At 40.6% G+C, this 24,425-nt stretch overlaps 1 protein-coding gene and 1 long non-coding RNA gene across 13 annotated transcripts in view; both read right to left on the bottom strand.

Moving 5' to 3' along the window:
- Nucleotides 1–24,425, bottom strand: part of LOC133481290 (discs large homolog 1-like protein) — a 128,123-nt gene that overhangs the window by 34,057 nt on the left and 69,641 nt on the right. For 11 of the 12 annotated variants that reach the window (XM_061780474.1, XM_061780476.1, XM_061780475.1 and 8 more), the window contains 7 exons: nt 14,495–14,548; nt 10,274–10,324; nt 8,986–9,110; nt 7,981–8,150; nt 3,050–3,186; nt 2,648–2,792; nt 988–1,120 (listed from right to left, as the gene is read on the bottom strand). In XM_061780474.1, the coding sequence (XP_061636458.1) occupies nt 988–1,120; nt 2,648–2,792; nt 3,050–3,186; nt 7,981–8,150; nt 8,986–9,110; nt 10,274–10,324; nt 14,495–14,548 (815 nt within the window). Of the gene's footprint in view, nt 1–987; nt 1,121–2,647; nt 2,793–3,049; nt 3,187–7,980; nt 8,151–8,985; nt 9,111–10,273; nt 10,325–14,494; nt 14,549–14,673; nt 17,160–24,425 lie in introns of those variants that run through there. The other variant, XM_061780486.1, reaches the window with a different exon arrangement.
- LOC133481291 (uncharacterized) lies at nt 6,870–7,970 on the bottom strand. Its single transcript, XR_009789509.1, has 2 exons — nt 7,404–7,970; nt 6,870–7,309 (listed from the first exon to the last, which is right to left on the bottom strand). It is a non-coding gene; the product is annotated as an uncharacterized LOC133481291 (long non-coding RNA).

The following is a 24,425-nucleotide window of genomic DNA, read 5'->3' as shown; positions in this document are numbered from 1 at the left end:
AAAATTTGTTTTGTTTAACTGTTTAATGTTCCACTGGTCTCAGAATTTCCCCCCAGAGCTGTATATTTTATGCCAACCTTCATTGACACATTGCTATTAACTCTCTACTCATATGTGAAAACTGTTTGTGATTTCGATGTGACTACTTCGATAATGGTCTGAACAAATAAGGCAATACAGTACTATATCATTCAGATGTATGGCAAATTCACTTTGAAATAAATTTTTTGTAAGCGTCATAAAAATACTGTCTTCCTGTGGTACAGATTAAGTAGTCGGATTTTTTTTTACGCAGCGTTTTTTCCCCCCCCACTCAAAACAACCAGTTCAAGAGTAAATGAGGTAAATGTGTGCATCCATTTTTATACAGAATACTAATAATTGATATCTTTAAAATCAAAGATGCACTTTAAAATCTGATGATTCACTGGAGATGAATATAAATAAATACAGTAGTTACACAACAATCAAGTCAGAAAGACAGTCAATGAGATAAACAAGACAATGAAATGGCCACAACCACAAAACTCAGAAAAACTGCAGACATCAAAATGACCATCCTGCAGTCAGTCTGCAGCTTATCAGATTTATTATACTGAAAACATTCTGATTGGCAAAAAGGATTATGACGGAAGGAGTCATACTCTGGTAACCACGGTGATGCCAGCTGAGTGACGCGGATTGTGATAGGCTGTAATCCTTCCATTAAAATGGATTAAAGACAGTAGAGCAGCACTGAAAGTGAATGTGCATGTGTCTACATATATGACCTCAGTTTACATGCCAGATAAAATTCTGATTGCCATCTGCCAAATACACGTACACACGCACACACATCACAGCCTAGTTGCCAGGACGAACAGAGGTCAGGCAGTGAATTTGGGCTCTCTAGGAGAGAAATAAAATGACCTCAACATCACACAAATAATTGTGTTTTGAAATAACTAATAACACTTATCTTTCCTATGCAGTAGATATTTTACTTACCTTGTGAAATCATCATCTGCAGTCATAGACCTGGGCATTGGGGAATACCTGGGCGTGGTCAGTGGGGCAGGGCTAAGAGACTGGCTCCCGCTCATGTAAGGACTTATGTGATTGTCCTGATGTGGGGGGTAGGCTGAAAAAGAAAAAAAAAACAGCCTCCTTTTTTAATCATACTGTCAGATAGTGTTAAAGTTCATTCTCGGCATTCATCATGAATGAGCAGTTTTATTTTATACAGTGTGTTTGTACTTGAAACATTTTGATCAGGTTTAGTGCGTTCTTATTATCGAATATTTTCAAAGAATTTTGATCATTTCATTGTGTCAAAGTGTTTACAGTATATGCAGTTCACACATAATTGGGGCACTGTGTTGTGATTGACCATAGTTTATTTTGGCCAAGTATTTTATCGGGAGTGGTGGACTGAAAATTATTTGTATGGCGGGCGACTAGTCCAGGATGTACCCTGCCTCCTGTCTGAAGTCAGCTGGGATAGACTCCAGCACACTTGCAACCCTAATGAGGAAGGTGGTATAGAAGATGGATGGATAATTGATTTTTTAACGCTAATCACAAAATTTAAAAGGAGACATATTATGGTAAATTGACTTTTCTGGGAATACACAATATCCAAGATTGGCTGAGAACAAAACATCAGACTATTTTCTACAGAAATTTTTGTCCAGGCCAGTTCATTAGTTTGCATTTTAAAATAATTACTTGGGACCACAATTATAAAACAATGCTTGATTTTCATTATTTATTCATTGTGGGGTTTTCTTTCTTTAATGGTAATGGTTTCAACCATAGCACTTTCAGTGAATGTTAACTGTGCTGTAATTCTTTCTCCTTTGTGCCTTTTGACCAAAATACGTCAATGACCTTTTTTTTTTAAGTTTATAAAGTGGGAAAAGTCAGCTGTGACAGGCTCCACTTACCTGCAACCCTTATAAGGTCAAGCGGTACAGAGAATGGATGGATGGAGGCAAGGGACAAATTTTAACTAGGGCAGGTGACTGTAAGGTGTAAATTTCAATTAATGAATTACGGAAAAAAATGTGCGTTCAAATTTTGTATTTATTTAATTACACTTTTCAGATATTCACTGTGCTTGTATTGCTTGTTTTTTCTTTTAAGAATCCAAAATGGATATGTGGAGAATAGCATGAAGTGTGGAAATTGTGCAGCAAAGATTTTGCTCAACACTAAAGCACCTCGAGCCAAAGTTGTCACCTTAATGCAAAACATGTTGCAGTACCAGCGGTAATGTTAGCGTCGGGTGGTTTGTTACAAGAAATTTGGTCAGCCTGACAGCGATTTTGTCGTAAATCAGCTTCAGATTCCCCAGTGCACCTGTCAAAGTGGGTGAACAGCTAGGTGAACTCCTGTTAAAAAGGAGGTTGTGTGCCTGTACATGTATGAGAAGCATATTGCTTTGTTATTAGTGTTGTTTTAGCATTGGCATTCTTATTACACGGACTGCAAAAAATTATTTTTCGTCTTGACTTCTTTTAACAGTTAGGTATAGTTTGAAAGCATGTTAAACTTCTACAGGACTCAAGTAGAACAACGACAACTATTATTTACACACATGCGTTTACTTTTTGCTCAAAATGCATTTGAATTGAACAAAAATGATTTCTAAAAGGCATACACTTACAATCTGTGACATCAGGAGGAGGAAAGGTTTCATTGATAAAGAGCGAAGTATGTTTGGCCACACGAAGATAAACAACATCTGAGGTTGACTTCAGGGCTGCAACTGCTTCCTCATGAGTAACCTCCTCTAAACAAGATGCATTTACCTGGTGACACATGAAGAAAAACTGCATGAGCAAAGCAAATAAACAGAATTAAAATGTATGAAATAATGAAAGTGAAGTTACACTGATGCTATTGGAACACAGAGTGAAAGACAAACATTTACTGAATATATATTAGCATAACGTCTTAAAAAAATGAACAAGACATTTGTTTGAAGTTTCAGTTTATGGAATCATAATCAGTTGACTTGAAATGACACATGAGACAACAGAAATGACAGCCCAAAAATTATACTTACTGCTACGAGTTTGTCCCCTATCTGTAGCCGTCCATCTTTTTGTGCAGCTCCCCCCTCAATGACCTTTGTCACATAAATGCTGTTGTCACCTGGAACATGTTGATTTCCAACTCCACCAGCTATACTAAACCCTAGACCTGAGAACAAACAATGTTTGAGTAAGAATGTTCTTCATATAAAAACCTAATAAAAAGAAGATTCTGTCGCATTTATATGTAATTAATAGTAATCACATCAATCAATCACACAAATCAATTATTTATTTATAAGCACCTTTCACACTAGAAATGCCACACAAAGTGCTTCTAAAAAGAGGCAATAAAAGAAAGACAGTTGCCAAAGATGATTAAATACATAGCTGATGAGACATGAGTATAGTAAGAGTGATTTAAAAACAGCAAAATTCCGGTAGATAAAGTATTATGCAGTGTGTAATAATCAATAGGCAAGTACCTTTATAATAACAAAAAAATTATTTGTTTTCCTTCAAACATGCCTTCTATTTCTATCAATTGATCTATCTAATGTACAATCCTCCTGTTTATCTTTTGGGGGAATGATAATTTTGCTCATATCCTTGACTCCAGAAAGGCATCCAAAGAAAAAAAAAAAAAACATCTGAAATGCATAGATGAAACTACACGTGTTCCAGAAAAAAAAATTTAATGTGGCAACTATTCCTGTAAAAACTGGAATGACATAACTCTTAAAACATGGAAAGAAGCAGAAGTAAACTAAAAGAGGATGAAGATGAGTCTTTCAAATCCTTTGCTAGGCTCAAAAAACAACTATGCTGACTGTTCCCTACAACCCAGTCCCATCTGCTTGTTCTTCTATTGTTAGACTACTGACATTGTCAGTATTCTTTTCCTTATTGCTACAACTTCTCCTATTGAGATTTATTTCCAATTGATATGGGAGGAATTATGATGTTTTATCATCACACACAAAAACAATGACGCCAAAGTTGTTTTTACATTATTCCACCACACCACGCATTGAGACAATAATGCTGGCTTCATAATCAGCCGAAGTGTGAAGTGAGAAATTAGACAGCCTCTGGTGTTGTGGTCAATTTAGTCAATGGAGTCTGGACAGTGGATTTTCCAACAACAGAATAACTACCAGCTGTGCTATGGTGAAAGAACCTCACTCATGGTGCCAGAAGCCCTTTCACTCTTCAAAACACAACTATCGCCAACACAGCCAGAACATCCATCCATTAATAATAGTTGCACTATTGACAATATCCCACTACAAGTGCTGGCATGTGTAACCAGCTTTTACAATCCCTGGCACCAGTATCTGTGCTATTGGGGGAAAAAAAACCTGGTTCTTCAAATTAGCTAGAGAATGCATATCCTGTATATGCACATAAAATGAGGCAAACGCAAGAAGAGGGTTTCCCAAAACTAAACACTAACAATGTTGGTTCTCTGATCCAAACATGTACATCTAGAGTGTAGATGGGGGAGAAACATATATATTTTTTGTTTTAAATATGGTTTCTTTAGGAGGACAAACATGACAACAAACATTCTTAACGTTTTCCAATGCTGTAAAAATGTGTGGAATAACTATTACATTTCAACATTTCTGTCAACGAAGATTTGCGTCATAGCCTGCGACGCGCGCTTCTTTGAGCTCAGTGTTGCAGGTGGCTGTCGCAAACAAACCGGCGGCTGTGTGATGGGCCATGGATCGCAAAGGGAAAAAGAGAAAGATAGCTGAGGATTGCCAGAAAGCCCAGCTTGCCCAATGCCACAAATGGAGCGAAATTGAAAACTTGTGTTTTAAACATGGAATGCTCTTCCTGACAGTTATAGGAACATGAAGAAACATGCATTTGGAGTATTATCCATCTTTGGATCAACATACCTGTTAAATATATTCTATAAGTTATCATTTATTTGCTTAGCTTGCATTAGTATTATGGACGATTTTAGATGTCTCGCCTTCAAAAAGATGACTCAGCATCATCCGATGGAAGGGCGCCTGGACCAAGGACGTGATCGGATGTGGTCGGGGACGTGACAGGTGTTGGTCCAATGTTTTGTGTTGTGTCTTATTGTTTAGAACATTATGTCTGGGAAAAACCCTCCTATTTTCAAATAAATGCAGGAGCGACGGGAGAGATTGTTTAGAGCGTGTTGAGAGGCTGTGATCTGAACAATCTCCCATACGCCCTCCTCATGAGAAAAAGAAACCAGTGTCTTCATTCCTTTTGTGTCTATTTTTTATAATGTTGGGTAAGATAAATCCAACAATACCTGTGCGATCAGATATTCTCAAACATGAACTACATTAAATCCAAATACCACAACCACCTCACAGATAAAAGCTTGGAGTCACGTCAAGATTAAAGTTACACCTTACATGCCCGATGTTGAGAAGCTGTCCAGTGATGTCCGAAAACAGAAGTCACATTAAACGGGTAAGAACATATTGAGCAACAAAGTGTATGTTTTTATAAAGTGGTTTCTGATTCTTGTCAGTATATATTTGGAATGACGTGTAGGGATATTATTGTGTTTTGTTGCTCAGGTCCGAGGATGGCTGCGTTGTACTGTGCGTGTGAAAACAGAAGAGGATGCTGCTTTTTACCTTGCACTGACTTACTTAGCATTTGTAATAAACTAAAGAGAAGAGTATAATGAACAGAAATCGAACTTAAACTGTATTATTTTAATTTTATATACTTCATCTATTCAAAAAGCTGGTGTTTTATTATTTAAGCAGGCTACGTTTTAATTGCAGGCTGTGATTTATCACACTCGTGCAATTGTAGCCAATTCATTTGTTTCAGTTGCCGCCATTAGGGGGGAAAGAGAAGAGGATTGTGCATCATTTTATTTTATTAATCGAAATGAAACTGGCCTATTTTTGTCGTACTTACCTTTTCAAAAGGCTGCTGTTTTATTTTTATAATTGCAGAGGGAAAAGAGAAGAGGATTGGTTGTATTATTGAGGATTGACGAGGACTGCATTTTATTTCCATGGTCTGAAATTACAGGAGGCATGTTCCATTTTGATTTTTTGAATCCTCAAAATAAAAATGACATAAAAAAAATTGTTTTCTTTATTAAATTTCTATAATTTCATCAATGCAACGAAACTTAAAACACCATCGTACAGCAGAGTAGTCACGTGGTGCGTCATTCTCTCCAGCATGCGCTGCGGGAAAAATAAACATTTACCGCATTTTCCCATGTATAATGCGCCCTGAAGTATAATGCGCACCCCCAAAGTTGACAGAAAAAAAATCAGGAAAACCCCTCTACCTATCTCAAATGCGCACCATTGATTTTGCTGCTATCCATATGCTCAAAACATTATGAATTATCTGTATTTTTATTCTGGGAGGTTTGTACTTTTATTCTAGTATGTTTTTTTCAAAGAATTGTCTGTATCACAATCATTAATAATAATGTTTGTGCATGTGCTGATGTACCGGTAATATATATTTTCATCTGGTGTCGGGACAGGCCAATGTTATGCTTTACATCCTTGACTTATGTAAAAGAAAAAAAAAAAACATCTGAAATGCATCGATGAAACTACACGTGTTCCAGAAAACAATCTAATGTGGCAACTATTCCTGTATACATTGGAATGACATAACTCTTAAAACATGGAAAGAAGCAGAAGTAAAGTAAAAGAGGATGAAGATGAGTCTTTCAAATCCTTTGCTAGGCTAAAAAAAAAAATTATGTCATCACCAACAATGATGTAAAATAAATAAATAAATAAATAAATAAACCTTACCGGTCCTTGTAATTGTCAGAACAGAATCCCTCGACCGACTAAAACAAATGCTCAATGATGGTATAACATTTTATTAGTACGGTTGATAACACGTACTACAGTCTTAAATATTCAATAAACAATTTAACACTGTTTAACTTAAGAAACCTTTGTGCACGAAACATTTGTGCATAGTGCAGTCTATCCACTACATCACACATACTCGGCAAAGCCTTGAAAAGAAGCATCTGACCATCAAGAAGATACATTGCAGCTACATTTGATTCATCACTGTAGAACTCATCATTGACGACTTGGTCCAGTTTCTCTTGCTCCGGTGCCTCTTGCATTGCGTCATGAACAGCGGTCTCATCCTCCCTCCCTCTGTGCCATCCATGCCGTTTGTGAGGCAACATGTTTTGAATCCCCTTGAAATTATGTCAGGGGAAACCGCATCCCATGCATCTTTTATCCATGCTGTTATTTGCAGCAGTTCGGGTTTCCTTACATTGCCACCTGCAGTGAACGTATGAGTCCCCGAAGTCATCCACTCATTCCATTTCTTCTGCCTGTGCTTTTTGAAAGGGTGATTGCACGATATGTCCATTACCTTCAAGTGCGCAGTCATGCCACCAGGAATGATCACTTGGTTCCCTTTATTCCTCTTTATTGTCAGAGCTTTGAGACGAAGTTCGATTGTGTTGATAGCGCAGCCACTTGCCCTCCGTTCGGCTACAATCTGCAGCAGCTCTTCCTCCATCTCTGGGAACTGCGTGACTTTCCCACGTCCCAAAGCTCTTGCATGTGCTTTTTGCTGGATGATTTTCTCCTTCGTCTTCCTCCACAATCTCACGTTCGATTCACCCACTCTGAACTGCGGTTTCCCACGCCTTCGGCAGTGGTGATTACTTTTCTTTTAAAAGCGGCTGCATAGCTAGCCCTTTTAGTCGACATCTTCTATCTTAGTTGAAGTTAAAACAAACTCATGGGTAGCCATTTCTGCTGTTTAGTGCAGTAGCAACAAAAATGCTACGCTAACGATCGTAACATGGCAAACTGCCGCGAGCAGGTCAGGAATCTCTGATTGGCGGCACACATTACCATAATATATATAAATGTGTAACATGAGACATTGCATATCATATTGTAATGTGTGTTTTGTGATCATGTTTGGAGTGTTTCCTCACCTTTAGGACCTTTCACTAGTTTGATATCCATTATCTTATCAGTAAGGTTCTTCTTGCGTCGTACACACAGTCTGACCAGACCTCCAGCATCCTTCAGGGCCTCCACCGCCCCACTGTGGGTCACCTCCCTGACATCAGTCTCATTTACTCGGACGATAGAGTCATTCACCCTGCACAACAAAATTTTATGAACTCAGGGCTCGAAGTTTACCAATTCCTGATTGCCTGGGGCAAGTCAAGCTATCAAAACATAAAACATTCCCGATTGGGCAAGAGTATGAAAATAAATTATAGTCGTATATAGGGATGTCACAATATTCCCAATATCGCAAAATTAAAAGTGCCTCGATATTGTCGTGGCCTTGTCTCGGCATAAAATAATGAGCAGTTGTGCTTAAAATGTAGTTTTCTGCTGTCTATACGAAGCCAAGCTGCTTAGCCAGCCTGCGAGAGCGCATCACTCACTCATTTAAGTCTAAATGCGCCCGACCCATGTGACCATGTGTGTATGTCTAAATAAAAACACTGATTGGCTGAAAGGCTGACAAGACCGCAGCGTTGAGAAGAGTGTTGCAACTTGCTAGGGTGTACTACTATGTCAGAACTTGGCTTCACAATTGACTGGGCGAGATAGGCGCGCCTTGTTGTTCACGCAGGCCTCTGTCCCAGTAAACGCAGAACCACGGGTCGGCATCGGTGGACCTCCGCTTCACGAAGCCAGCATCTTGGCTCGCGGCAGCCGCCACCAGGAAGCACTGATACCATATTAATTACTCTATCCTGTTGCCAGCGTGCATGTCCTCATTAGAGTACTACATGAGCTGGAGCCTATCCCAGCTGAATTTGGGTGAGAGGCGCCAGTCGATCACAGAAAACCACATTAATTAAATCATTATTAATTATGTATCACAAATAATTAATATATTACTACGTATTATTTTCTATAAACCTCCATTATGGAGTCATGTTTAACAAATATAATTTTGTGCATGTATGTGTGCTTACTTGAGTCGTCCGTTCTGGGCTGCAGCCCCTCCAGGTATAATCTTGGTAATAAAGATGGACGGATCTTCTCCAATATGGGGATTATCAGTCCCTCCTGCAATACTGAAGCCCAAACCTGAGTTACCCTATGCATAAACGGAGATAGAGAATGTATGTCAGTAATTAATTAATTAACAACACTAATAACACTACTACTAATAATAATAATATGTATGTTTTTAGTCATGTTCCACTCAAACCACATTTTTAAACATGTTTGTGTCACTGGACAAAAAAAATCTCTACGGATTTGGCAAGTGTCACAATTTCTTAATCAAATGTAAACATTTCTTCTAGTCGTTGTCACTGCATAGGAATGTGTGTAATTTCTGTTCTGTTTGCGTGTATATCTATAGCGTCTTTAAAGCTGAGCCAGTCAAGCAGACAGATCCAGGTCACAGGAGAATAGACTGAGTGAGAGGGATGGTGAGAGAGCCTCGGGGAGAGACAAAGGAGGGCAAAATTGAGAGAGGGGACAGAGGAACAGGGAAAGAAAGTTGAGAACAATGGACAAGGAATAGAAAGGTTAATAAAATAAAGAAAGTTGGGTAAAATGCTGAGAAGGGGATATGATGGGTTCTGTATTTTTCGGACTATAAGGCACACTTAAAATCCTTTAATTTTCTCAAAAATCGACAGTGCACTTTATAATTCGGTGCGCCTTATGTATCAATTCTAGTTGTGCTTACTGGCCTCGAACTGATTTTATGTGGTACACGGCGCTCAAAAATCTGTCAAAATGTTTTAGTATGACTTTGGTAAGCTATGAAGCTGCACCCCTTGATGGATTGTCGGTATATTACGGCTACCGTAGTCAGGATTTTATGTGTTCCAACTGAAAAATGTTGAGAGTTATTGTGAATGAGTTGAGTTTGACATCTGTTTTGGTTCGCTTAATGCGCCTTATAATCCGGTGCACTTTATGTATGAAAATAGACCAGTTCATTGATGCCGCGCCTTATAATCCGATGCGTTTTACAGTCCGAAAAATACGGTACATAACTCTGAAAAGAAAGTTATATGACAATGTGGTGTAATAAATTCTTGAACAAGGTAAAAACTCTCAAACGGCTCAAGTGGTGCAAGCCAATCACACTGACATCTTTTCCGTTACTCAAAAAACAGAAACAAAATAATTAAATATTGACCTGTTTGACACATTTTGTTGTTTTAGGATTAGTGCAAGAGTGATGCATTTGCACAGTATGAACTATAGATAAAATTGGTGTTGGTATGCTTATATTTTTACCCGCTCCAATATGATTTCCTCATATTCATAGTCTGCTTCTGTTCCATTGACCTGTTTGATACAGTATGTGGAGAAAGAGAGAATAACATTTGTAAGTATGACACAAAAACACTGTTAAAAAGATCAAAAAATCTTTGCTGTATCAACTTGGTTATTGAAACAAGGCTTGGGGACTGAGGGTTGCAGGTTTTAAATCGTCTGCCGCCCAGTCACCTGCATGCCACAATATGGCGGTTTGAATGGTTACTGGAAAGATTACTGTTCGCCCCATGAGGACGCTGCTGGGGTGCCCTTGGAAAGCGGACCAACAGACCACCTCGGAGTGCACGGGACTTTTTTTCTGTTTCAAAATTTACCGGTACCTATCAATTTATCGGACTCAACTCTGATGAAATGTTCTTGTATAGGAGGAAACGGATGAGCACACCCTTGCATACATATTAACAGACATGGCATCCGAATGGTCTGTGTAATCGCCTTGTCTGTAATATGTCTCTGTGTTGGGAGATTAATTTATCCTGAATTTCCATCGTTGCACTATATTCCATGAGCCAACATGTAAAATCTTCAGACATGCAAACACCAAAGGCATGAAAAAGGTGACCCCACAAAAAAAAAAAAAAAAAAAAAACATTGTAGGGTGGGTCTGTGGGGATCTGCCATGCCCCTGCATAGAATGTTTTTTATTTTAACATATATTAAGCAAACTTGAAGACTCTGAAGAATACAATAAGGCAAAATAAACACATTTTCTTCACGCAGACAAACAATCATTTACACCGTTCAAGTACATGTTGATGTACAAATTTAAGATTAAAATTACATTTGCCTCATTTCTTTGCTTTTTTTGTTTTGCCCTCCAACTTGAGCCAGGCCCATCTCCACCTCCACCTGATGCCTGCTTCAAGATGTGCCATATGAATATCATCCTCCTCTTTAAACACTCTTTATCTGGAAAAGGATGGACTAAAATCATTGTCTGTTTCATTTCATTTTTCACTATTACCAACTACAAAGGCTAATCCCAAATGCATCCGCCTGGAAAATATTAAATACAACATTTTTCTGTTTTTATTGTCATTTCTGAATTTGAAGTTAGTTCATTCTGTGTGGTGACATAATCCAGAACATCACTCCGTCGCTTAATACATTAACATCTGTAAACTAATTAGATAATTGTAGCCGTGTTTCCTAATTAATACAAGATGTACTAGTAGATCAACTCTTGTCGCCGATGTTACGTGTGCTTCGCGGTTCGGTTGGGACCACAACCAGGGCCACGACCCACAGCACCTCAACGAGAAAACACAAAAGACCAGTGCAACAAATACAACACTGGCTGATCTAATGAGCAAAAATGTTGCTGAAACCTAAGAGTAGCAATAGAGGATGTCCGCTCCAGAAGTGGGTAGAGTAGCCAAATATTGTACTCAAGTAAGAGTACTGTTACTTGACAATAATGTGACTCAAGTAAAAGTAAAAGGTAGTCCTCCAAAAAAATTAAGAGTAAAAAGTACACAGTAAAATAATTACTCAAGTACTGAGTAAATAGTGAGTGACTTCTGATTTTTTTTTTAACCACAGCATGAACATCAATTAAAAAAAATTACAAAATAAAATGTGAATGTGCAAATTCTGATGTTGCTGTGTGTGTATGCACAGTCAAAACTACAACAACACATATTCAATTTACTGCACGGTGTTTTCTAAAGCTATAAGTGAGCTGAAATATCTACGTTTAGGTAGTCAGTGCCAGACAAATACTACAATACATGAAAACTGTTGTTTTTGTTCGTCTAAATGTAATCAAGAATAGCGCGCCGTTGCCTTTATGGTAACGACAACCTTCCCTAAACGGTGGCCACTTAGGCACGACGATCAGCCGGGCTGGTTTATCTAGTGTTAATACCTACACCCGGGAAGCCCAATAGAAGATGATGTGTGAGGTCATGTGACTTTCTTCTGTCTTTTGATTGGTGAACTAGACTAAACGTGAACTAGACTAAACTTAAATTGAATTGGAATAAACATCGCCCGATGCGGAAGTCGAAGTCTCGCGCATGAAATAGTTGATAAATAAGCAATAATTGATAAATAAAAGTAGCAAGTTACATTTAGATCATTGTAATGGATTAAAAGTACCGTTATTTCTTAACAGCAGAAGCGGCGGTGTGTTATTTTTCTGGTCTCGTCAACTCCTGTGACTTATTACAAAGCAGGTCCCAAGCGCACGGGCGGAACCTCGGGCCAATGTGCTCGCATATTAGTCCGCCGCGGAGCAACATTCAGAAATTACATCTGGATGGTGGACGTGTGGAACGGATCTAGCTGCCAGTGTTCAAGGAGTAAAAAACAGCATATGACGACAGTGATGGTGATGGTGACGCACCCCCTCCCCGCCAGGAAAGACTCATAGGATGTATACGATTCACGTAAATGGCCTATTTTGAGTTCAACACGGCGGATTTCGCCAAAAGACGACTGATTTGCATGTATAAATGTTAAAATTATCTACAACTAATACAAATTGAACTACAAACATATAATTATTGTAATTCTACTATATAACATTATTGTTATTAGTGTAATGGCAAACGATAACCCAAATAGCTCACGTTGGAATGCTTATTTCTTATATTTATGTTCTTCCTATTTAAAGGAAATGTGAAAAGCGTCAAGTACAATTGTAGTTATTCTGTGAAACTTAATCAAAAAAATCTTTATCTCACGGGATTTTCACACAGTCAATCAGGGAGTCATTTCAGAGTAATTACATAATAAACTTAGCTAACAACAACAGACACTGATTTGCTGTGGCAGCTGGCTACCAGAAAAATGACATCTGGACCTATTATATTCTGGATTTAGCATTTAACCATTGTTTCCCAGGGGTAAAAATATACTATATGTTTAATGTTGACATGGCACTGCATCTCTACAGACATCCATCCATCCATTTTCTGAGCCGCTTCTCCTCACTAGGGTCGCGGGGGTGCTGGAGCCTATCCCAGCTGTCATCGGGCAGGAGGCGGGGTACACCCTGAACTGGTTGCCAGCCAATCGCAGGGCACACAGAAACAAACAACCATTCGCGCTCACAGTCATGCCTACGGGCAATTTAGAGTCTCCAATTAATGCATGTTTTTGGGATGTGGGAGGAAACCGGAGTGCCCGGAGAAAACCCACGCAGGCACGGGGAGAACATGCAAACTCCACACAGGCGGGGCCGGGGATTGAACCCGGGTCCTCAGAACTGTGAGGCTGACGCTCTAACCAGTCGTCCACCGTGCCGCCCTCTACAGACATATTATACATATTCTATGAATGACACTATTATCAATGAGTTATTAAGATAATCAGTTATATTATACACAAACGCACGCACGCACACACGCTCGCACACACATTCATTTTTTGTACCGCTTAACCTCACTAGGGTCACGGGCGTGCTGGAGCCTAATCCCAGATATCTTTGGGCAAGAGGTGGTGTACACCCTGAACCGGTTGCCAGGCAATTGCAGGCTCACATTCACACCTACGGGCAATTTAGAGTTGCCAATTAACCTACCATGCATGTTTTTGGGATGTCGGAGGAAACCGGAGTACCCAGAGAAAACCCACGCAGGCACGGGGAGAATATGCAAACTCCACACAGGTGAGGCCAGATTTGAAATATTATACATACATACATATATTATATATACATACACACACACATATACATACAAACACACACACACACACACACACAGTGGGTATATATAGGTGTAAACCAATGCAAATGTTACCACAGTTAATGACCACTACGACTCAGCTATGAGACAACTTTGTGTTGTGTTAATTCTGACTTTGCATACCAATTTTCCATCGGATTTCTGTAAGCCTTAAACCGTTTTCGGATGCTGGTGATATGTAGCCCATCCTAGCTGACTTTAGGTGAAACCAAAGATCACCAGTCACTCACAAGCTGATGGTGGTTGGTTAATGTGGAGGAAGTGATGTCACGTCAGCTGTATTTAAGTTAGCTATATGACTCACTACACTGCCAATGACACATAAATATTGTCTTATACTTCAACTATAATTATCTGTCCTCTGGTGAAAGATTTGTGCAGTGTGTCTGTTATTTTTTTAAATTCCAAATATAATGGGATGACTCGTATCATAACTTTACATACTTTTAAATTCAGCATTACTGATGACATACGACTCCATACTCACATATGGGGGGGTGTCGAGACTGTCTGTGTTGACCACCAGTGGAGGGGGGTTGGCCTGCAAAATAGATCAGAGTGAATGATCCCCCTCAACAATATGATATGAACTCAGCATTTACAAAAACAACAACAACAACAGTGCAACGTGAACACGCACACAACAGAGCTGTAGTAACAACTTACTCGTCTCATGTTTTGGTAGAGCATGTCGAGTACATCTGGTACAGATTACTACCATGAAGCGACTGCATACACTACATGACATACTGCACACCGCTTACAATAGACAAGACTAATGTACTACTAAAATGCAAAACATAATTTATGAGGCCCACTCAGCAATCAAATAATTGATGTACAAAGAATTTACTTCCATTCATAATTTACATGCCACTTAGCAATATGACTCGACTACATTTTAGTAGACTGACTGGACATCATATTCTGTTGCAAACAACATGAAAAAGCCAAGCTGTCACCTGTCTACCTGTGCACAATCATTTCCCCCCCAACAGCATTCTTCTGAATAGCAAACATATCAGTTGACAATGGATGATACAGGAATGGGCTTCCCTTCGTCTCTGCTTAGTAAATGCTTTCAACTCAATCGCATATTTTCTTTTCTCCTTATGTACTACATAGAACACAATCCTCACAACCATTTAACTTATACCTCTCCTAGTTTCCCCATCACTTTTTCCACAGAGTACATTTATGCCATCCAAAATTGAAGTCCTCTTCCGTAAACCAAACATGCACTAGCCAGTAAATGAAGAAACATTTTAAGCTCAGTGCTTGTCCAGCACCCCCAAACTCTGAACAACCAGGTAACAAAGTTAAAAATCGAATGAAGTGTCCACCCAGACTTTGCAGCATCAATGTGCAACAAAGCAGGAATAGCATCTCTCGCTCAACACTAATCTCAATCTCTCATCCATCACATTCCTTCTCTCTCTCGCTCACTCTTTGTCTCTCCCTCCCCCCCTCTCGCTATCTCAGTAAACCACGTGTACAATCTGTCAGTCATGCTGAATGGATGCTTGATCCCAATGGGAACCGAAAAAAGAGAGAGGATCAGAGGGATTAGTGGCATGGTGGGAGGAGTTAATTCAACAACAGCAATGAGGAGCAGCAGGTGCAGATATGTGCAGACATAAAAAAAAATAATTCAAAAACAAATTTCTATACATTTTTTTATTATTTATGCATCCCAATTATTATTTGTTTGTGTTTTCAGAGCAAGAGTGGTGTAACATCGCTTCACATTTTTAATTCACTTAGCCAGGAATCTCGTTTGATGTGCGCCCTGCATCTGAATCCGTAGATACGTGTTTTAAGACCCGTCCTGTGCATGTGCGTGTACGAATCCTGTCTTGGTGCTAGCCAATCAGAGGCAGAGTAGGGCGGGTTATTGTTATTGACAAGGGAGATTTTTCTGGACTCGATACATTTTTATTGTTGTGGTAACACCCACCGCGCCGCTCACGACACAGCAAGCCGCTGGCAGAACTGCGTTTACTGCGTAGAGGGACACAATTGGGACAAATGGAAAGTTAACTGTTATTACATTCGCTAGCCTGCGAGCTAACAAGCTAGCGAGCTAAGGGCTGGAGCTAAAAAGCTTACTCGACTGAGGCGACATCGTTAAAACGTCAGCGCTCAGAGTTGTGTTTGTGTTCCCCACATAACACACACACACACACACCTGTTTATAAACCATAACCACAGAGGCACATGTTATCAATATTCAGGGAGTAGTTGACTTCAGTGAACTAATTTTCATGACATTTGATTGACAAGTGAAGGTCTCACAGTCCAGCAGCTCGAGGGCGGGCTTTATTTGCCATTTGATTTATCCTTTATTTAACCAGGTAAAAGCTATTTGAGAGATAAAATGTCACACCTGCCACCAGCTGGTCTGTTGCACCCCTTGCCGATTCCAGCTCGCGGACTGTCATTGATGCCCGACACCCGAATACAAGGTGGGCCAATCTGTCTGGCTTTCTTCCCACGAACTCCCACTTCAAACCGAGTCCCATAAACTCACTCCATGCTTCAATGGTCCTTTGCCCATTACCAAAATCATCAATCCCACTTCCGTCCAATTGAAACTTCCGCAGTCCTTAAAAGTTCACCCAATATTCCACGTCTCTTTGCTTAAGCCTGTCTCCATCTGCGCCCTGAGCCCTCCGGCTGAACCCCCTCCGACGGATTATTGACGGCCATCCGGCCTTCACAGTGTTTCGCATCCTCGATGTGAGGCCTAGGGGGAGGGGGTTCCAGTACATGGTCGATTGGGAAGGGTATTGGCCAGAGGAGCGGGTGTGGATTTCCCGGAAGCTCATCCTAGATCCGGCTCTTCTGGATGACTTCTATACGGCTCACCCGGGGAAGCTGTCATATACTGCCCTGCAGTACCATTATTGGAGCCCTCTTTCTCCCCTCCCCTCTCTCTTTCAGCATCTGTCTCCAATCAGCCCTCGTCACCACCTACATATAAGCCTGCGTGTTCCCGGAAATCCTCGCCAAAGTATTGCAGTTACTTCCAGCGGTACCATGGCCCATCCATCCATCCATTTTCTGAGCCGCTTCTCCTCACTAGGGTTGCGGGCGTGATGGAGGCGTGCAGGAGGCGGGGTACACCCTGAACTGGTTGCCAGCCAATCGCAGGGCACATACAAACAAACAACCAGCCGCACTCACATTCACACCTACGGGCAATTTAGAGTCGTCAATTAACCTACCATGCATGTTTTTGGGATGTGGGAGGAAGTGCCCGGAGAAAACCCACACAGGCACGGGGAGAACATGCAAACTCCACACATATCGTCCTAAAGAAAATGCTATAGTGGCAGGCTGAAACATATTATATTGAAAGAGACCAAGAGAAGTGGAAAACACAAGCATAATAAGTACATAATACAAATTAAAAAAATAAAATAAATAATAAGTAAAAATTTGCAATATAGCAAGACCGCGAAGCAACAACTGTATCTGTACCCCGTCGCAGGGTCTCATTGCTCCAGGTCTGAGACTCATTGTTTCCAGACATGTGCATCTTGGGACTCACATAGTCTCAAGTATGAATAATCTCTGCTGAGCTAACCTTTACAATCTCACTAAATTATAGAGAAATAAATTTTTGTGTGGATTAATTTATGTATTTGTGGGTCATTAACAAAAAAATGCAGTCAATTAGTCAGCTGGTGATTTGACTGACACAGCAAGTCTGACTGCACACTTATGTAACGCACGCGTGTGTGTGTGTGTCTGTGTGGGGGGTAGAGTCCATGGATTTTAGTTATTTTTTTTTTTTAAAAAGAAACGCGAACATACAAATGAGAATCACAATCATCTTTATTTGCCAAGTATGTAAAAAATACATAAGGAATTTGTCTCCGGTAGTTGGAAACGCTCTAGTATGACAACAGACAGCCATTTGACAGAAAATACTTTTGAGACATAAAAACAAAGTACGGAGAGTCACTGAGCAATAAAAGGTTACCAGTAATTTGGTAATGCCGATACATTTATTGATTTTTTTTTTGACAATTGCGCAAATGATGCAGAGTCCTCTAGCAATTTAGAGCAGTTTGAAATAACAGAGCAATAGTCTGGTACAGTGACCATTGTGCAAATGGCACAGAGACTTCAATAAATTGTGTCCCCTCTCCGCTGCTCTTCTCTCTCTACACGAACGACTGCACCTCAGCGAACCCGACTGTCAAACTCCTGAAGTTTGCAGATGACACCACTGTCATCGGCCTCATCAAGGACGGTGACGAGTCTGCATATTGACAGGAAGCGGAGCGGCTGGAGCTGTGGTGCGGCCGACACAACCTGGAGCTGAACACGCTCAAGACTGTAGAGATGATCGTGGACTTCAGGAGGCATCCTTCGCCACAGCTGCCCCTCACGTTGTCCAGCTGCCTTGTGTCAACCGTCAAGACCTTCAAGTTCCTGGGAATTACAATCTCTCAGGACCTGAAGTGGGCGACCAACATCAACTCCGTCCGCAAAAAGGCCCAGCAGAGGATGTACTTCCTGCGGCTTCTGAGAAAGCACGGCCTGCCACCGGAGCTGCTGAGACAGTTCTACACAGCGGTCATCGAATCAGTCCTGTGTTCTTCCATCACAGTCTGGTTTGTTGCTGCTACAAAAAAGGACAAACTCCGACTGCAACGGACAATCAAAACTGCTGAAAGGATTGTCGGTACCCCCCTGCCCACCCTTGAGGACTTGCACGCTGCCAGAACTAAGACAAGAGCATGCAAAATCCTCTCGGACCCTCCGCACCCCGGTCACCAGCTCTTCCAGCTCCTTCCCTCAGGTAGGCGCTACCGATCAATGCAAACTAGACATAGTAGACATTCCAACAGCTTCTTCCCTCTTGCAATCAACTTCTTAAACAGCTAACCTATAATTCCATTACAACAAGCTTGCAATTTTTTGACTTGAGTTTGTTGTCACATTTCTGTGGGGCCAATTATGTATTACTCGTGCACTCACTGTAGTTGTCTCGCCATGCTGCACTATTTGCATATACTGGCCACTCATGCCAGAGTAGTACCTGCTCCATTTGCACACTGATTGAGGAGTATCTGTAACATTCGCACAACGATTGTCCCAGATTATCGCACTACTCGTCACTTTAAACCGCATACACTCCTTGAAGTCTCAGCGCCCTTTGCACAATGGTCATTGCACCGGACTATTGCGATATTAGTCATTTGAACTGCTCTAAGTGCTAGAGGACTCTGCATCTTTTTGCACAATTGTTTTTTGTCAAGGTCTTTATGTCTCCAAAGTGTTCTGTAAATAGTCTGTTGTACTAGAGCGGCTCCAACTACCGGAGACAAATTCCTTGTGTGTTTTGGACATACTTGGCAAATAAAGATGATTCAGATTTTAATTCTGAATCGTTCGTGTTGAGAGAGAAGCGCAGCGGAGAGAGGACACAACCTTGGGGCGCACCAGTGCTGGTGGTGCGTGTAGATGAGGTGGTTTCCCCCAGCCTCACCTGTTGTGTCCTGCCCATCAGGAAGCTGTAAATCCACTGGCAGATGGGAGGAGAGACGCTGACCTGGAGAAGCTTGGAGGAGAGAAGTTCGGGGATTATGGTGTTGAACGCAGAGCTGAAGTCCACAAACAGGATCCTCGCGTAGGTCCCCGCACTGTCGAGGTTTTCTAGGATGAAGTGCAGTCCCATGTTGACTGCATCATCCACAGACCTGTTTGCTCAGTAGGCAAACTGCAAGGGGTCCAGCAGGGGACCTGTGACACTCATGAGGTGGTCCAGCACGAGGCATTCAAAGGACTTCCGTGACCACAGATGTCAGGGTGACAGGCCTGTAGTCATTCAGACCCGAGATTACAGGTTTCTTGGGGACTGGGATGATGATGGAGCGTTTGAAACAGGATGGTACGTCACACAGTTTCAGAGATCTCTTGAAGATTTTTGTGAAGACTGGAGCGAGCTGGTCCGCCAGACTTTTGAGGCAGGATGGGGTCACAAGGTCTGTGCCCACTGTTTGTTGTAATGTGTCTCCGTTGTCGTATTTTATGCTTCATAATGCGCTACACATTTTCAATGGGAGACAGTTCTGGACTACAGGCAGGCCAGTCTAGCACCCGCACTCTTTTACTACGAAGCCACGCTGTTGTAACACGTGCAGAATGTGGTTTGGTATTGTCTTGCTGAAATAATTACGGACGTCCATGAAAAAGACGTTGCTTGGATGGCAGCATATGTTTCTCCAAAACCTGTATGTACCTTTCAGCATTAATGGTGCCTTCACAGATGTGTAAATTACCCATGCCATTGGCACTAATACAGCCCCATACCATCACAGATGCTGGCTTTTGAACTTTGCGTCCATAACAGTCCGGATGGTTATTTTCCTCTTTGGCCCGGAGGACACGACTTCCACAATTTCTAAAAAACAATTTGAAATGTGGACTCGTCGGACCACAGAACACATTTCCACTTTTCATCAGTCCATGTTAGATGAGCTCGGGCCCAGAGAAGCCAGCGGCTTTTCTGGGTGTTGTTGATAAATGGCTTTTGCTTTGCATAGTAGAGTTTCAAGTTCCACTTACGGATGTAGCGCCAAACTGTATTTACTGACATTGTTTTTCTGAAGTGTTCCTGAGCCCATGTGGTGATATCCTTTACACATTGATGTCGGTTTTTGATTCAGTGCCGCCTGTGGGATCGAAGGTCACGGGCATTCAAAGTTGGTTTTCGGCCTTGCCGCTTACATGCAGTGATGATATTATGGACCGTAGATGATGAAATCCCTAAATTCCTTGCAATTGTACGTTGACGAACATTGTCTTTAAACTGTTCGACTATTTTCTCACACCCTTCACACAGTTCAGAAAGAGGTGGACCTCGCCCCATCTTTGCTTGTGAATGACTGAGCAATTCAGGGAAGCTCCTTTTATACCCAATCATGGCACTCACCTGTTCCCAATTAGCCTGTTCACCTGTGGGATGTTCCAAACAGGTGTTTGATGAGCATTCCTCAACTTTCTCTCTCTTCTTTGCCACCTGTCCCAGCTTTTTTGGAACGTGTTGCAGCCATAAAATTCTAAGTTAATGATTATTTGCTAAAAAAAATAAAGTTTATCCGTTTGAACATTAAATATCTTGTCTTTGTTGTGTATTCAATTAAATATAGGTTGAACATGATTTGCAAATCACTGTATTCTGTTTTTATTTATGTTTAACACAATGTCCCAACTTCACTGGAATTGGGGTTGTAAGTCCAGGTTAAAAATTATTTTTTTTCTTATGCTTTTCAGAATCACATTTGCCAAGTATGTCTAATAAACACACAAGGAATTTGTCTCCGGTAATTGGAGCCGCTCTAGTACGACAACAGACAGTCAATTGACAGAGAACACTTTTGAGACATAAAGACATTGAGAAAAACTGAGCAATAAAAGGTTGCTAGTTATCTGGTAATGCCGGTACATTTTTTTGTAAATGTATTTATTTTTTGGCAATTGTGCAAAAAGATGCAGAGTCCTCTTGCACTTAGAGCAGTTTGAATGACTTTCCACTTTTGAAAGATATTTGTTGCACTGTACAGCGTTTGAATTGTACTTTTATTTTTTTAAATGTTTATAAGTTGTTTTTTTCCCTTTGTTTTTAAATGCTATTAATCATGTAAATCACATTGAGTTACCTTGTGTATGAAATGCGCCATAGAAATAAATTTGCTTAACTTGGCTTTGAAGATACGTCTCAAATCCTGTGCGTGGATGGTCAATGCAGGAGGGTAAGTCAGAGGTGTGATTGTGGTTGGTGGTGCGGCTGAGTGGGTTTGGGGAGTGAAAGTGTCCTTTTCAAATCTGCAGTACAAGGTGTTGAAGTCTTGCTTGACCTAACAGCCGAACAGGGCCAAAAAAAATAAAATAAAACAAATAAATAGAAAAAGGAATAACTTACAGTTTAAAAACAGTCTGGGCTGCAGTGTATGCTGAGCTCTGTGATGTCGGTATGTTCGTTGAAATAGAAGCATATCCCGCCACCTTTTGTTTTCCCCGATAACTCAGTGACACAGTCTGCCCTGTGCAGTTGGAAGCCCGGAAGCATTATGGCGCCATCGGGGACGCGTTCACAAAGCCATGTCTCCTTGAAGCACAGGGCAGCGGAACATCCGAAATCCTTACTTGTCTTTGTGAGAAGATGAAGCTCGTCCATTTCGTTGTTTAGGGAGCGTAGATTTGAGAGGTAAATCGACAGGAGCGGGCATTCAGAATTTTCTCTTACGGAGCTTGACCTGCACTCCGACTTGTTTCCCTCTGTGGTGTTGCCTTCACCTCCATACGCTGCACACCACGGCTGGTGCTCCGGTAAGTAACTCAAAAAAAAAACTGAGTCGATTTGTGAAAGTTGGTTAAAGAAAGTCCGGGGTAGACTCCCTAATGTTTAGCAAGTATTCCCTTGTGTAAGTGAGTCGCAAAATGTCTCCAAAGACGAATGAAAACCACAAAAACATTGACAGTACTAGAGAGCATGTAAAAGAGGCGACCACACGGTTAGGCACCATCTTGAAATTTTGAATGTGTAAACTAAAAGTTTTCTTAATGCAGGCACTTACAAACTGTTACAGATTGTGTTTCAGTCTGGTTAACATTTAAGTATAAAATGACTCGTTACACCGTAACCCTGACACATACTCAGGCTATCACTGGTTTGCATCTGCCTACACAAGTGACTTTTGGTGCAAGTTTTTTAAATTTATTTATTTATTTAAACCATCAGATGTTTTAGTCACTATTTTAACACTACAATCACCAATTTGGATTAGAAATCATAATTGTCTAGTGAGATAAAAATGAGCAAAATGTGAAATTATAAAGCGAGAAGTTAAATCAGCTGTATATCAAGCATGCACAAATAAAAACATACGTCACAGATCAAATCTATACAGAAGAAATAATACCAATAGCTTGCATGTCATTTCATTTCATACATTTCAATTAATTTAGGTAAAATTCAAACAGTTAAATGTCACGGCTGGCAGATGCTGAGATATCTGTGATCCACACATACTGTATACCACTGAACATGCTAACTGTTCATTTCTTTCTGATATGTAATGAAACTTCATTTGCCTCCTCAGCTAAACAGATATAGTTTGACTCTAATGAAATTAGGACTGCCATGCTAATCACATTAGTTAAGACTCAGACTACCTCCCATCTCCAATCACTGCGTCCAGATTCACAGCAACAGACAAGCAATTGCATTTTTGTGATTCTGGCTGTTTTTATGCACAGATTAATCCAATGGCAATATTCTAATACTGGTATTATCATTTTAGTAAATCAAATAAAACATGTTATTTTGTGTTGAGCTGAATCACAAAATGGTTTTGCAAATGCCTGGTCTGTATTTTCTCCTAACTGAGACGTGATCCCTTATCTCTAAAATGAAAAGGCTAAACTTGAATAAGAGGTAAGAAGACACAAAGGCACAAAGAAGCTTGTATATGACTAAACATCAGATTAAGGTCAATTTCTGGTAAACTAACACTGAACTACAATCAGAAATTGACTATATAATCCCTGTTTTGGTCAAATAATTATTTAAATAAAAATAAAAAAAATCATAAAAGAGTTCTTAGGTGTCTTAATACGTCTGTGACATGCTTATATCAAAATAGCCCACAAATCAAGCATGACAGCACACTTCATTCTCTTTATCATCCATCCAGCAATTTTCGATATCCCTTCTTTTCATTAAGGTCACCAGTGGTCTGGAGTCTACCCTGGGTGAATTTGGGTGAGAGGCACGGTACAGCCTGGACTGGTTGCCAGTCAATCACAAGGCACATTTACACAACTATTCACACTTACATTTACAACTATGGACAATTAATTTTTTAGTTAACCTAACATGCATACTTTCAATGTGGAGGAAGACAAAGATGGAGTACCCGGGGAAAACCCACAACAGCACGAGAGAACATGGAAAGTTCACAGTCCACACAGGAAGGCTGGAGCGGACATTCAAATCCTGAATCTCTTTTACCAGTCTGAAATTGACTGATTTTGGAGGGCAGTTCTGTCTCACGCGAAAGAGACGTGGCTCCCCTCGCTCTCTACTGCGGGGAGTGTCAACATGCACATGGCTTTCATTTCCATGAGAACTAGGGGCGGAGCTATGGGGATGGCTGTGCGCAAGCATTTCCCAAGTCCGAATTTTGCTCACAAACTCGGGGAAAAAGTGAGTGTGAAGCAGACAAATGACCTCAAAGACAGGAAAAGCATTGATTGTATTTTCTCTCATGGTTCCACTTAATCACCATGTTGCTAAATTACACTTAATGTGGAGATCCATGCATGTTTTCAAAATCAGTTCACGTAAAAAATCTGCTAAAATCTAATTCCCAGAACCCACCGGGCCAAAATGGAATATG

Source organism: Phyllopteryx taeniolatus, chromosome 7, assembly GCF_024500385.1.
Source record: "Phyllopteryx taeniolatus isolate TA_2022b chromosome 7, UOR_Ptae_1.2, whole genome shotgun sequence".
NCBI lineage: Eukaryota > Metazoa > Chordata > Actinopteri > Syngnathiformes > Syngnathidae > Phyllopteryx > Phyllopteryx taeniolatus.
The sequence above is the reverse complement of the archived record's forward strand: the minus strand, read 5'-3'. Positions and strand labels throughout refer to the sequence as shown.